The 16,225-nt window shown below is 45.6% G+C and overlaps 1 protein-coding gene across 1 annotated transcript in view; it reads right to left on the bottom strand.

Annotated features, from left to right (window-relative positions):
• The window catches only part of TM9SF4 (transmembrane 9 superfamily member 4), a 324,536-nt gene extending 313,788 nt beyond the window's left edge, over window positions 1–10,748 (bottom strand). Inside the window, exon 1 of the mRNA XM_030211308.1 lies at window positions 10,675–10,748. Within this exon, the coding sequence (XP_030067168.1) occupies window positions 10,675–10,689 (15 nt within the window). The 5' untranslated portion in view covers window positions 10,690–10,748. The remainder of the gene's footprint in view (window positions 1–10,674) is intronic.
• Between the last annotated feature and the right edge of the window lie 5,477 nt (window positions 10,749–16,225).

Genomic DNA, 16,225 nt, shown 5'->3' with positions numbered 1-16,225 from the left:
TTTGGGCAGACATCCAGTGGCACCAAGGCAGTGCATCAAGGATGTGGCGTATGAATCCAACGTTGTATTTGGAGCCTGAGTTTCGTAGTTTTTTGTTGAAGATGTGGGACAATTATCTAATGGAAAATAACCCGGAATCAGTAGACCCTATAACTTATTGGGAAGCGGGGAAGGCCGTGATGCGGGGGCATATTATCGCCTATGGGGCAAAATTAAACAGGGAGCGTAATAGTAGATTAATTGCCTTATCGAGCCATCTGCAACAGTTGAGGGGGAGGCATGTACGGCAGAGGGAAGACGAGATAAAAAAGGAATATTTGGACACTCGCCGGCAAATTAATGATATTTTGAATGCGCGGGCGGCTCAGGATATCAGCTTGTATAAATTTAATTTGTATAGATGGGGGAATAAGGCGGGGAGATTGATGTCGACCCTGGTAAAAGGCAGAGGGGCCAAAAAAATCATAACGAAGGTGAGATCTCCTGGAGGGCAGGTAGTGGCCACATCTGAGGGCATCCAGGAAGAGTTTGTCAAATTCTATCAGGCACTGTATAATGCAGGAGAGACAGATCGGACCCAGCGGGAATTATTTTTTCAGAATCTTCCTTTACCGCAGTTATCGCAGGAGCAGAGAGATCAGTTAAATGCGCCGGTGAAGGGAGAGGAAGTACTTCAGGCAGTGAAACGCCTTAAGTTGGCTAAGGCCCCCGGTCCGGACGGCCTAGGGCCTGAATTTTATAAGATATTAGGTGCCAACGTAGGACCCCCTTTTCAAGAATTATGTCATCATCTCTGCACAACTGGGGAGGCGGGCGGTAGACTTACACATGCACACATAGTGGTACTCCCTAAGCCTGGGCGAGATGAGGAATTGCTGGGTTCCTACAGGCCCATATCACTCCTTAATCAAGACATAAAGCTTTTTGCCAATATTATGGCAAATAGGTTGGGGAGGGTCTTACCTGGCCTGGTTCACTCGGATCAGGCGGGATTTGTGCCAGGCCGATATGCATCTTCCAATATTATGAGAGCCTTGACAGTGTTGCAGAAAGGGGGGGGGGCAAACCCGGAGATGCGATCATTACAAGTTTGGACGCGGAAAAAGCATTTGATAAGATCTTGTGGGACTATCTATTTTGGGTGTTACCGCAATTTGGTATCATGGGAGCTTTCTTAGGAGGAATCCGCGCTTTATATAGCCATCCCACAGCTCAGATATTAATAAATGGAGCATTGTCATCTGTCTTTTCCTTAAAGCGGGGCACACGGCAAGGGTGCCCGCTCTCCCCGATGCTATTTGTGCTGTCCTTAGAACCCTTTGCTATCAAAATTCGACAGACGGACAAAGTTCAGGGAATTAAAATGGGATCCCAAGAATTTAAAATTAATCTGTTTGCAGATGACATGCTTATATATCTAGATAGAGCATCCGTGACTGTTCCTATTCTTATAGACTTAATTGTCCAATTTGGGTCTCTCTCTGGTCTATGTATTAATTTTGATAAGTCTGAGGCTTTGCCGGTGTCCTCCCCTTGTGCGTGTAGGCAGCTCCACACGTTTCCCTTAGCTTGGTCAACCGGAACTTTAAAATATTTAGGAGTGTATTTGCACGCGGATATGAGAGTGGTATATCGTCGCAATATACAGGACAAGCTAGATGGCATTAAAAAATTGTGCCACAGATGGAGAGATTTGCCCCTTTCTTTATTGGGGCGTGTAGCGTTAGTAAAAATGGTTATGTTGCCCAAGATTCTATACCCCTTACAGATGATGCCATTTTGGATAACACGAAAAGATGAACTATACTATAAGGGGTTTATTGGTACTTTTCTTTGGGCGGGAAAGCGGGCCAGGATAAGTTTTGCTAAATTGACGATTGCTAGGAATAAGGGAGGATTAAATCTTCCGGACCTGCGGTTATACAATGTGGCAGCGCTACTTAGGTGGATTTTTGAGCTCCATTCTGGGTCTGCTAAATATGCCCCAAAAGGTATCTGGCAAGGTGAGGTGCTGCCGTATTCAGTGTTTAATAGTTTACAAGTACAGGGAAGCTCGAAAGGAGACCTCCAGTGTTTGCTTCAGCCTCTGAGAAAGGCCTGGAATTGGTGGCGGGGTGGACTGGGAAAGGCCACAGGACCATCTCCGTTTCTGACAGTAGTAGATAACCCCTCATTTCCAGCGGGTCAGGGGGCGTCGCGGTTCAAAGTGTGGGCCAAAAATGGGTGTCGTTATGTGGGACATTTTACGGTGGAGGGACAGGGGATATTCCCCACATTTGAGCAGGCTCGGAATTCTTGGAGCTTGGGACAGGAAGATTATTTCCCTTTTCTTCAATTGAAGCACTATTGTGCGACCTTGTCTTCTAGGAAAGAGGGGGGGCCTAGTTTTTCGCGGCTGGATAAGATGTTTTGTCAGATGCCGAACGCTGCAAACAAATTGGCGGTATGGTATTCTATAGGAAGGGAGCAAAAGGAGGACTTCTTCATTGCTGGCCTGGCAAAATGGTGGGGTGAACAAGTGGGGGAGGAAATCACGAGTAACATGTTGGCAACCTACTTTGCAGCGTCATTTAAATTGACAACTAGTGCAAATTTGCAGGAGATGCAGTTTCGGTTGCTACATGGTGCTTTTATAACAAGAGAGAAAGGAAAGCGGATGGGGCTTTGGGAAGATGACACTTGCATAAGATGTAAACACAGCAAAGGCACCTTAGTACATACCTTTTTGGAGTGTACTGAGTTGTATGTATTCTGGAAAGGGGTGCTGCAAGTGTTGGAGCATTTGTTGGCACAGGCTGTAGAGTGGTCCTACCGGATTTTGCTGTTGGGGGATGAGTCTCAGTTGCGAGAACAGGGGTTGCAGCCATCTCAGGTCCGGTTTGTATGTGTAGCGCTGATGCTGGCACGAAAAACGGTATTAGCACACTGGATTTTGGAAGACCCGCCGGCTATCAACCAGTGGTGGACTAGAATGCTGCAGATGGCTAGATGGGAAACGGAACGCAGTAAGTCCACTGGAGGGAGAGGTCAGGCATATGGTTCTTTATGGAAGCTGTTTGAGGTACTGTATTCTGCAAAGAAGGAATCTCCAGGAGCGGGGAGGGGGGTGGGGGTTAGACAGGTATAAACTAAAAAGTTAGAGGGAAGGGCAGAGGAGATATATTTATGTTTAAAATGGCCTCATTTTGATAGTTGTATTATGTTAAGGTTATACAACAAGGTTTGTTAGCTGACACATATAGTCAATGTATTCATTGTATTTATAGGTTATTATCGGCTGCTAGATATTGGAAATATTGGAATTAGTTGGCTTCATTGAGCCGAAATGTGATGTTCAAATGTTACATGTCTTTTCTTCTAATAATAAAGATATTTTCAAAAAAAAAAAAAGAAACCATGGTGGATTAGATACAACAAGAAAAGAAAAAAAAATCAAAGAAGGCCTGGAGAACACCACTTATACAATCATAAATCCAGCTTTTCTTAAATCTTAGAAAACTATTTAGCAACTTTTTTAATTTTCAAAAATTCTTTCAGTTGCTCGGGTTCAAAGAAAACGTATTTTTTATCTACCAATTTGTCTTTTAAAGGTAGAATCTGAAATCTCGCAGGCTAAATTCTCTTAATAGGGAGTTTGAAAGAAATCTGTCAAAATCTGAAAAAAAGATTGCTAATCCTTACCCCAACTTTAGATAAATGCAGTGCAGCCTGTGAAGCATTTGATAACCCGGTGGACAAAGTTCTATTAATAGGGGGAATCATCTGCAGATCTCAGCAAGAAAAAAAAAAGCCAGGCTGGTAATCTTCAATCAATTCTTTTACAACTACTGTCTTATTGCAGACTGCTCTTGCATCTATACTTAGGCAAGAAATAAGCACACAATCGTAAGGATGTGAATAGGTAACATTCTTCTTCAAAGCCTAGAGATTAACAGTAATCCTAGTGTAACATTTTCTTTCTACAAGGTCTATGTCCAGTAATCACCTAAATGGTTTTAAATGGAGTGCAATCTATCAAATAATGCTGAACAGGACAATGCAAAAACCTTGTGTGACAATGAAATACAAATAGGTTTACACGTAAAAACAGTTTGGGACAAACTAGGCTCAGTTTCATAACGGCATCTATATTAATAAATCCCACCTTGAACATTCTGAAGCTCACTCCAAGGCAGAAAAGCTCACTCCAAGGCAGAAAAGCACAAAAATCCTGTAGTCTTCATAGGCTAGGACCAGTCACCCTCACTCATAGACCCACCCCCAGCCACGCCCCATCTACTATAATAAAACTCACCCTCAACGTTCTGAAGAAAACGTTCTGAAGTCACTCAGTCACTCACTGAAGGGTTCATGGATTCATGGTGGTGAAGCCATAACACTGACCATGTCTCTCTGCCCCGCCCTCGCATGACGGACCAATCAGAAAAAACACCCTCAACATTCTGAAACACAAAGGACCATCACAACACTGTTCCCAGGCAACACTAGGCAACGTAAGACGGACCAATCAGAGGAAACTACGTGACAATAAGGGAGGAGCATTCCCCAGCAGAATGGCTCATTATCTGTGCAGCACGGAGAGCACAGAACCACCGCTGGAACGAGAGAAGAATATTCCTGCTGTGGGTATGTGCAAAAATAGACCAGGAGAGGGGGGGGGGAGAAATTTTTAAATGCCTAATGCCAGTACTGAAGAGTGCCAGAGGGCCTATAGCACAGACTATATTTGGGATCGCTTGACATGGAGTCAGAGGAGCCTGAAAACAACGTGCCCGTCACCATCTGGGACGTGGGCGAACAGGACAAGCCGCGGCCCAGCTGGAAGGATTACCCGTGACCCAGCCAGCAGCAAACAGCGACCAAGGAAGGGGGAGGAGTACTCCTTCCCTGCCTAGGAATCGCTGGAGACTGGCTGCCAAACTAACGAAACAACCGCACACCGAAGCACCACCTCCATCATTCGAAAGGCATCCACTCTTTCTTCAACAGAAATGCAAACTAATAATACAAAACAAACAAAGAATACATGGTTTCTCAGGCGGCTGCAGGTAACTCCCCACCCCCTTCCTCTTCCCCTTTTGCCGAAGCGGCCAAGGACGTGCCCAAACATCCCCAGCCTCAGGCAAGCATTCTCCCACCTTGGGGATTCCCCGAGCACCCGGAAAAAGACAGCGCTGATTCCTGCAGCGCATAAATGTTCCAGCATTCCCCTGCAGCCGGCCTGAAATGGACCAAACATACCGGATCACCCCCCGACGGCCCAAGACCGTGCTCTTCTCCCTTCCGCCAACTTAAAACAACCATCCCCGTCCTCAGGCAAGCCGTCACCCACCTCCAGGATGCCCAGAACCCCAGCACAATGGAAAAAGATGGCGCAGCTTCCAACAGCACATTTCTCTTCCAGCATTCCGGCCAAAAAATACCGACAGACAAAGAACGTGCTCCTCTACCTTCCGCACATCTAAAACAACACTGCTGCCTCAGCACAACACAAAAAAAAAAAAACACTCAACAAAGGCTGACCCCCCTACAACCACATTTACATTTCACCAACAGAAAGACCCCCCTCCACAAACCTCCTTGACAGACAAAACCACACACACACAATACAACAGAAACACACCCTCAAAGCCACACACCAATCCAACCCACTTTGCCAGCACAGCACAGCACAGCACATCCCCCAACCCCCAAGCAAAAAAAAAAAAAAAAAAAAAGAGACACACAACAACCTGCACACACACCGCACCCTCACACACAAAATAACTCTATGACACATATACACACACAGACACACACACAAAAACCACATGCTAGCGCCCGTTTCATTGGTTTCGGAAACGGGCCTTTTTTACTAGTCTGTACATAAAACGCTACCTCAACATTCTGAAGACAACCTGCTGAAACCATCTGCAAAATCCCTAAACAGTTCGTAAGTTCATGGTGGTGAAGCCATCCAACTCACCATGTCTCTCTGCCCCGCCCTCGAGGGCGGAACACAGAGAGTAAAGGGATCCATAAAGGCACCCCTACCAACTGGCAACCCCCTCCAACAAACAATGACCCAGGCAGGGGGAGTGTTTCCGTACTCCTCCCCCTGCCTAGGAATCGCTACAGACTGCTGGCAAACTCCCCAACCACACGACCACAAAAGCCACCCACAACCCCCCCCCCCCACACACACACACACACACAAACAAACACACACACGCAAACGCACACACATAAACACACACACAGAAACAAACACACACAAACACACACACACACACACAAACAGCCTCGACGGTGCACCTCTAAGTGCCCCCCCCCCCGCCGCATCGCCACAACAACCCGTGCAACAGGGCATCGGAAAGCCCCTACCCCCCTTCCCTGCTCGCCGCATCACCAAACCCCTCCCCCGCTGCTTCACCAAGCCCCTCCCCCCCAAATTGACCACCTCGCCACCGCTAATACAAACTCTGTCCGGCGGCTGCTGCTGCTTCTATTCAGCAGCAGCAGCCCGTACATAAAGAAAACAAACAAAAAAACAACCTCCTAAAATGCACCTCCGTGGAGAACCATCTCACATTGGCTGACGTCTCTGCAGCCGCTCCTCCTCTCCCCTCAACGTCAGTGTCCCTGCCGGAAGACCCCGGAAAAACGCCGAGATGTCAGAGGGGAGAGGAGGAGCGCATGCTGAGACTTCAGCCAATGTGAGATGCTTCTCAACGGAGGTGCGTTTTAGGAGGATTTTTTTTTGGTTGTTTTCTTTATGTACGGGATGCTGCTGCTGAATAGCAGAAGCAGCAGCCGCCGGACACAGTTTGTATTAGCGGTTGCGGGTGGCGAGGGGGTTGATGAGGGGGGGAGGGGCTTGGTGATGTGCCACGGTGGGGGAGTCGGGTGATGCGCGAAGGGGGGGACAAGGGGCTTTCTTTGGGTGCTGCTCCGGCTGGGGGGGGGGGGGGGGAAGGGGGGGTCTTGCTGGACATGGGTGGCTGGAAGGAAGCAGGGGGAGGGGAGGGTCGCTGCACATGGGTGGCTGCAGGGGGGACAGGGAACAGGGAGATAGGGATGGGGCTCCACACACCACATGGGTGCCTGCAAGAGGGACAGGGGATACAGGACGGATACTGCAGGGCGGGCAGGGGGACAGAAGGGTTGGTGGTCATCAGGGGGGACAGGTGGGTCGATGGACATGGCTGGCCACAGGGGAGGAACAGGGAAAAAGGAGAGGAGCGTACTCAGACATGGGTGGCTGCACAGGAGAGGAGGGTCGCTGGACATGGGTAGCTGCAGGGGGGGGGCAGGGGGACAGAAGGGTCGCTGGACATGGCTGGCTGCAGGGGGGACAGGGGAGAGAAGAGGGACGCTGCACATGCGTGCCTGCAGGGGGACAGGAGGGATGCTGAGGGGGGGGGCCTGAGACCACATGGGTGGCTGCAGGGGGAGCAGGGGAGACAGGAAGGACGCAGCAGGGGGAGAGGAGGGTTGATGGGCATGGGTGGCTACAGGGGTATGCTGGACATGGGTGGCTGCAGGGGGAACACGGGGAGAGGAGGGTCGCTGCACATGCCTGGGTGCAAGGGGGCAGGGGAGAGGGAGGGGGTTCCTCACACAACACACGCAGTCACTCATTCTCTGTCTGCCACATACACTCTCACTCACACACTCACTGTCTTTGTCCCTCTCTGTCACACAGTGTCACACAGAAACACAAACACTGTCTCTCACACACTCTTTCTCTTGCACAAACACATACACTCTGTCTCTCTCTCTCTCACATTCTCTCTCTGACACACACGCTCCATCTCTCACACATGCTCTTTCTGAAACATACACTCCAAGGAAAACCTTGCTAGCGCCCGTTTCATTTCTAACAGAAACGGGCCTTTTTTACTAGTAATAACCATAAAATAAACCAAGTTAGTTTTCCAATTTTCAACACTATCAACACCAACAATCAGTAATGCTGAACAGTACAATCCAAACTAATCTACTTACAAATATGTTTGCCCCTCAGTTACCCACAAAGGTGTATACTAAGGTGCAGGACATGACGCTTAGGCAGCTGCTGCTGCTGCTAATGTCGGCAAAGAGATGGGGCTTTGCCACACCGTAAATGTTACAGGCAGTTGAAAGGATTGTCCCAGATGGCAAGCAGAGAAGACAATGTGAACACAGCCAAATTAAGGTTCCAAGTTGGAAAAAGTCTTCACAGCGGAGATGCAAAATCATCTCTCCTTTGTAACAGGCCAAAATACAGCTGTTCTTGCAGAGCTGGTGCCGGGCTCTTCTGCAATCCCTCCACTATCCAGAAACATGGTGATCGCCACCTCGAGATTATGATTACATGCTTCAAGCATATGCTTCCCAACACTCTCACTAGCACCCGTGATGGCAGTGAACTGCTGGATTAACCCCTTCAATGCTGAGGAAGCAACTACCACCACCAATATCAGAACAGGGCCTTGACAAAATTCTCAGGGGCCTTTGACCAACTATCTGCTCCCTCAACCCCTGCCAAAAGATACTGCAGCAGGCAAGCAGGAGCCTCATCGAAAGAAGGCACAAAAATCATTAACACCTTTCTAATGGGCAACGGCCAACAGCATTTAAAAAAAGGCAGTGGTCTGTCCTTTACTAAGGAACAACTATCTTGACCTGGACAAACTCTAAAGTTACTGGCCAATATCTAGCATCCCATTTCTAGAAAAATTTACAGAACAGTGTGTTCAACTCAAAAATTGTTTAGAACAGAGAATTTATAATACTGTTCCTACATTTCCTTGTTTTTACTGTATTCTTTAACATGTAAGATGCTTTCTTTTACTATGTAAGCCGCACTGGACCTGCTGTAGGTGGGAAAGAGCGGGGTACAAATATAATAAATGCATAAATAAAGTGATTGACTAGATTCATGTCAACCTGGATTCAGACCACATCGTACCCCTACTAGATTATCTTTACAGAAACCGAGATAAGGATTTTGCTTCTGTGTTAGTACTGCTGAATGTTTGATCACATTTTGATACTGTGGACCACAATATCATGTTAGCATAACTGGCAGTAAAAGGTATTAGTGGCACATTACTTGCTTGTTTCAGATTCTGTCAGACAGCAACAGCCCATACTCTTTGGCAGCATCTCATCTCTACTGTGGGCGCTGATCTGTGGAGTACCACAAGGATCAATATTGTCACCCATTTTGTTCAATATCTACCTGAAGCCATTAGCTGAACTGACTCAACTGAGGATTCATACACACTGAACTAGATTTACCACATATACTCCGCTGTAAGTCAAGAAACATTGACTTCAAATAACCAGGGTCATTCTCATCAGTACCATAGCACTTTTGCTATTGCTAGCTTCATGCAAGTACAGTGAACAGATTCTGGTTGTGGTAAAGTTGCTTTACATGATACAACCAGAGCTATTTGACCCTGGTGTGGGAAGAACTCTATTCAGGGTGAGCTTGAATAGTGTTCAAAGAGGTTTGGAGGATGGTGTACAAGTAAGACTGGAGAGTGATAAAAGTAATTAGCGATGATTGCTTAAACGTTGTGGTCCATTGACAGTTTGTTCTGAGCATGTACGCTGAGAGGAGGGCATACCGCAGGGAAGTGTGCATAATTATCAAATGACCTGGAGACAGCTAAAAGCCATTTGACTGGCTGATGGCTCAAGCAGTAGGTTCAAAGAGGAAGTTTGGCTGAGGCAGTGTTGAAAGAATTGACTGAAATTCTGATCTTTTATTAAAAAAAAAAAAAAAAAAAGGCAAACAGGAGTGTGTGCTGGTGCTGAGAAACACTGATTTCTGAATAAGAAGGGTTTGTGATTTGTGAAAATACACTTTTTGATTTAGTGAACTTGCCAATGTTTAGAATGAGACGCTTATCAGTGAAGGATAAATATATAATCCTCATATACTGAAGTCGGATGAGAGAGAGAGAGAGAGAGAGAGAGAGAGAGATATGTTGGACCAGGAAGTGGAGGAGAGGGATAGAGAGGAAGCAATATGGGACCCAACCTGAACTCATACGGTCACAAACTCTTATCAAACGAAAAATAAAACAGAAACCTTTCAGTCTATATGGCTACCATGTGAGAAATACCTGGGGAAAGGAAAATCAGACGACCTTGACCTTGTTTAGGAACAATTTTTATGACTGTAACATCTATTTTGTACTTAATTATGAAAAGTGAAGCAAGAGAGTCACATTTTAGAAGGGTTGGAAAGGAAAATTATATTCACTACAATATGCTACATATATAATAACTGTTCCTAACTATTGCTTATGTTTGAAACTTTTAATGTTTCAGAGAATTTAGAAATATACCAATATCAAAATTACTGTTGGGAAATATTGTTTCTTTCTGATGATATTTATGTTTTCAAAACTTTAATAAACTGCATTTATGTACCCTAGAATGGCCTCGTCTTGGCCCCCGAGACACAAACTGTTACTTTAATGTCCTTTCATTCACCGGATCATGGATCTACAGTAGCACATTTACTACACGAACAAACGGTTAAGATAATTGCCTTAAAACATGCTTCTCCGTCTACAATTCCCATTCCCCTACTGATATCCGAAACGGGCCCCTGGCATACATGTTCTACACTAACCCTTCTGGCCAAGGACCCAAAGGCCCAGAAAGTAAGCGAAAAGAATCTCAGCCACTCACCAATACTACCACCATCTTGGATCTACGTGTCGCCGACTCCGAGCGTTGGCGGAAGTGCGTTGAACGATGTCCGTCTCTAGGAATCCAAACCTCATTTTGGTATTCCAATAGCTCTTCTCAATACATTTCAAGCCTCTTTCTAGAGCTCCAATGAGATTTGATTGAGAACAGGCGACGGCATAACGTCACAAAGCTGAATCATTCAGCTTAGCTATGTTTCCCCTTCCCCGCGCAGCCGTCGTTCTGCATACACGCAAAATAAAGTAAACCTATGAGCTGCTCCATCCACGTTGTCGGTTTTTTTTTTTATTCTTACTTATATTTTCAAACATGCCAGCTTGTGTAGCATACTGATGTACACAAAGGAAGTATAATAACGGAATAACTTTTCGTAAGCAGAGTAGTAATTTGTTTAGAAATCGCAATCAGCGTGTCATTTGGAGTAGTTGGTTATAGGGACACCCTAGCATGTGTTATATTCGTGCAGAGTGTTTTCCCCCCCTCCTGGTAGAGGTCCACTCAGACATCATGATGAGAAGCAGGTGCTCAACATTCCGAGTTTCTATCTGTTTATTTAATTACTTATTTAAGGCAGTTATATTTTTTTATTTATTTGTTACATTTTTCCCACCTATTTGCAGGCTCAATGTGGCTTACTTAGTACCGTATCAGCGTTCACCAATTCCGGTATGAACAAATACAAGGTGATGTGCTAAAATAAGGTTCATGTGTGACAGATACATTAGGGGATCTGAGAGAGGAAGAGTTAACTTATGTATATCCTACATTAAACATGAATTAGGTTAAAACCTGAGAGCATTTAAAATCTTTTTTTTCCTGTGCCTAGAACAAAAGAGAAAGATGGTCTGTGGGAACTTGCTCCTTTTATCAGAATGCAGTGGTATATTATAAAAATGCACTTAATAGTGTTTATTACTACTATTTAAAAGAAATATATAAAATAATGAGGGCTGAGCTACCTTCATGCGGTCCAGAATCAGTCTAAATGTGCCAACATTTTCCAGGTCTATGATATATATTTATTTCTTCTTCAAGTTAGTTTTCAACAGCATTTTCTCAGTTATTACCCAAACGCAAACACAATTATAATGGGATTGGTCCTAGGGTCGGGTCTATTTAACACCTTTGTGTGATATTGTGGAAGGGTAGTCTGGTAGGGTTTGTCTCTTTGCGGATGATACCAAACTCTGCAATAGGATGGACACCCTGGAGCAGTGGTGTAGCTACGGGGGGCCTGGGCTCCTGGTTTTGCTGGCAGGGGCTCCACCAGCTGAAGCATTGTCCAGCGCCGGTGTCCGGTGCCACCTTGTTGTCTGCCCTGCTTTGTCTTCCCCTCACATCTGGCACAAACCATCTCCTATTCTCAATCTATCCTCCTTGGTTTTCATCCAACATCCTTGTCCAGACCTCACTCTGCCATCACCATTTTTTTTCCTGTAGTGTGTGAATCAGGGTTGCCAGGTGGAAAATTTTTTTCCAGCCCAATCGAGCCCAAAAAACAGCCCAAAACCCGCCCAAACACAAACCCCGCCCCTGACACCCCCACCCCCGCGTCATCACCCCCGCCCCCGCCGTCATCAACCCCGCCCCCGCCGTCACCGGCCCCGCCTCCCACATCACCGGCCCCGCCTCCCCGTCATCGGCCACGCCTCTCACGTCATCGGCCCCGCCTCCCCGTCATCGGCCCCGCCTCCCCGTCATCGGCCCCGCCTCCCCGTCATCGGCCCCGCCTCCCACGTCACTAACCCCGCCCAAAACGTCATTAACCCCACCCAAAAACGTCACTAACCCCGCCCCCCTCCCGCGGCCGAAAAAACCGCCCTGAAGGCCAAAAACAGCCCAAAAAACCGCAACCCGCCGCGGGCAAAAATTTCCCGCGGCGGGTCGCGGAAAACCGCCCAATTGGGCGGTAAAACCGCCCACCTGGCAACACTGGTGTGAATGCGTTTCAGAGTGTTTTGTGGTCAAGGACGTTAGATTGAGAATAGGAGATGGCATGACGTCAAAAAACTATAGCCAATTAGGTTAATCTCCCTTTCTCATCTGTGTGCAGCTGTCATGCCCACTCACTCAAAACAAAGCAGGCAAACCTATGAGCTGCTCTATCCACGTTCTTCTTTATTGTTAGTAGCATTTTTATTTGATTTCACTTATATTTTCAAACATGCCTGCTTGTGCAGCATATGAATGTACAGAGGAAATATTGGTTTCATTGGTTACAGTAGTAATTAGTTCTAAATTGTAAATCATTGTGTCATTTGGGGGGCTGGTTAGAGGGACTCCCTGTATTTATTTATTTACTAGTAAAAAAGCCCCGTTTCTGATGCAAATGAAATGGGGGCTAGCAAGGTTTTCTTCTGTGTGCATGTGGGAGTGTGCTGTCTGTCCCCTCTGCTCTCTGTCCCCTCCCCCCTCGGAGTCGAGTCCTTCAGTGTTGTTTCCTGCTGTGCTGTGTTTGTGTTACAGAGATAGTGAGGGCTTCTGCCCTCTCTCCCCTCCTCCTTCTGAGTCCTTCACTGTTACAGAGAGAGTGATTTGATTTTGTGCTTTGCTGTGTTTTCCTTCACTGTTTGTGTTATAGAGAGAGCGAGGGCAGGGCAGACACTCATGGGGAAACCGGATATCTCTCCCCCTTCACACTTCTGGCTGGAGGCTTCATTTAGAATGTTGGTGGTGCCTTTTATATATAGAGATTTGGATTTTGCTCACACCTTTTTCAGTAGTAGCTCAAGCTGAGTTACATTCAGGTACACTGGGCATTTCTCTGTCCCTGGCGGGCTCACAATCTAATTTTGTACCTGAGGCAATGGAGGGTTAAGTGACTTGCCCAAGATCACAAGGAGCAGCAGTGGGATTTGAACTGGGCGCTTCTGGATGTCAAGACTGGTGCTCTAACCACTAGGCTACTGAGATGTTTTCCACTTAGTAAAGGGCCGCCAAAACTGACATTTTATAAGAATTAGGTGCTTAACAATAAGACTTACTATTTATAAGTATAACTTGAAAAAATAATTAGGTTGAAACCTGGGAGCATTTAACATCTTTTTTCCTGGCCTACATCAAAAGAAAAAATATTGCATGTGGGAACTTGCTCTTTTTGTTTTGTAGAATGCAGTGGTATATTATAAAAATGCATTTGCCTTTTTTATTACTACTATTTCAGAGGGGGCCCTTCCCTCATTGAATAATGAAGGAAGGGCTTCCTTCATGAAGACATTCTGTTCATAGTCAGTCTAAATGTGCCAATATTGTCCAGTTCAGCACACTATTAGCCTCCAAGTTCATACAAAGTTAATTATGTTCAGTGGAAAATAAATCTGTTGGTGCAGGGTGCTTTCTATGTGAATATTTCATCACTGTTACATTATTGCTACCAAGTATTACATAGCAAGGGCATTTGCTTTAAACTTTGTTTTGTTTATCCAGTCCTTACATGCACATGGTTTTGCTTTTTAAACCCAAAGGTGAATCCTAAGGGTGGTTGAGCAATTAGATATAAACTGTATTGTTTCTGACTTTACTTGTTTTGGACTTCTTTGGGTCCTACTGATCTGTACATCTGCTGTCTAGAATTTTGGAAGATGAAAATGATAAAATAAAAATTAAGTTTTGGATGTACTCTGTACAAGTTGTTGTTTACTTTTGCAGTGTGCGTATGGATGCCTGTTCTGGTGTGTGAATGTGATTATGTTTGATTAACTGTCTATACTTATGGCTATGATTTCTGAATATGCTGCTTCATTAAAGGACAGACTTTTAAATTCCCAGTTGGGTATATATGCTAATATCATCTTTGTTAAAAGTTTAAGACATATCCATCTACTTGCTCCCATGATATAACTGAATTCTATTATTCTGTCTCACTGTATTTTCAATTGTAAGCCACATTGAATGCGACTTGCTTGGGATAATGTGGGATATAAATGTAAAATAAAAATCCTTTATCCTCCACTTTTTAAGATACTGCCTATCCAACTGGATGGTGATGGCACAAGGAAAGCAAGTTTGGTCCAGTGAGGACTAACTCAATATAACCTGTATTATCATATTGAAAATGCGACCATACCATGACTCTATGATTATGTTCCTCTAATAAGGATTCCTTTTACTAAGCAGCAGTAAGCCCAACGTGGGCCTACCACTCGATATACAGGAAGTACCGCCAGGCTACCGCAGCAGCCCGGTGGTACTTCCCACCCCTAAAACACTGTCATTTCTGGCACTACAAAAATTTATTTATTTTTGTAGCGCTGGAGTGTACCCAGCAGTAATCAGGCAGTGCTGCTTGCTGCCTGGTTATTGCCAGGTTAATGCAGGAGCCCTTACCACCACCTCAATGGGTGGTGGTAAGGGTCCCCCCCCCCCCCCCGAAATGGCCGAGAGGCAAGTGCTTTACTTGCCGCCTGGTCATTTTCTGTATGAAAGCAAGACTTCCCTTTTACCAGCTGCGGTAAAAGCGGGCCTCAGCGCATGTATAAAACACACACTGACACCAGCGCTGGTCCCCTTTTGCTGCAGCTTGGTAAAAGGAGCCCTAAATGATTAACTGGCTTTTTAGATAGCATCAGTGAGGAGGCTGTATGGAGGTAAGACTTATTCAAGAAGGTGCTGCTTCTGGGGGACAGCCTGGATTCAGGGCAACATTGAGGACCCCCTGAAGCGGAAGGAGTGCCCATGCTGTGTGAGGAGGCAGGTAGGAAAGAATTTAGTGGTTGCAGAGTGCTGGAAGTGGCATGACAGACAGTGTTTGTGGAGGAAAGCTTGTGCACCAACCAGCATCAAGCAACTCAATTGGTTGAGTTGCTGGTAACGTGGATAAAGATGAGCCAGTCAATATTGTGTATCTGGATTTTCAAAAGGCGTTTGACAAAGTACCTCATGAAAGACTCCAGAGCAAATTGGAAAGTCATGGGATAGGAGGTAGTGTGCTATTGTGGATTAAAAACTGGTTAAAAGATAGAAAACAGAGAGTAGGGTTAAATGGTCAATATTCTCAATGGTGAAGGGTAGATAGTGGGGCTCCCCAAGGGTCTGTGCTGGGACTGCTGCTTTTTAACATATTTATAAAAGATCAAGAGATGGGAGTAACTAGTGAAATAATTAAATTTGCCGACAACACAAAGCTATTCAAAGTTGTTAAATCGCAAGAGGATTGTGAAAACTTACAAGAGGACCTTACGAGATTGAGAGACTGAGCGTCTAAATGGCAGATGACGTTTAATATGAGAATGCAAAGTGATGCTTTGTATCGCTCCATGGTACAACTGCACCTCGAATATTGTGTTCGATTCTGGTCGCCGCATCTCAAAAAAAGATATAGTGGCATTAGAAAAGGTACAGAGAAGGGCGACGAAAATGATAAAGGGGATGGGACGACTTCCCTATGAGGAAAGGCTAAAGCGGCTAGGTCTCTTCAGCTTGGAGAAAAGACGGCTGAGGGGATATATGATAGAGGTCTATAAAATAACGAGTGGAGTGGAATGGGTAGATGTGAATCGCTTGTTTACTCTTTACAAAAATACTAGGACTA

This window comes from Microcaecilia unicolor, chromosome 8, assembly GCF_901765095.1.
Source record: "Microcaecilia unicolor chromosome 8, aMicUni1.1, whole genome shotgun sequence".
Classification (NCBI taxonomy): Eukaryota; Metazoa; Chordata; class Amphibia; order Gymnophiona; family Siphonopidae; genus Microcaecilia; species Microcaecilia unicolor.
Note: the sequence above shows the minus strand (reverse complement) of the source record. Positions and strands in the feature narration are given on the sequence as shown.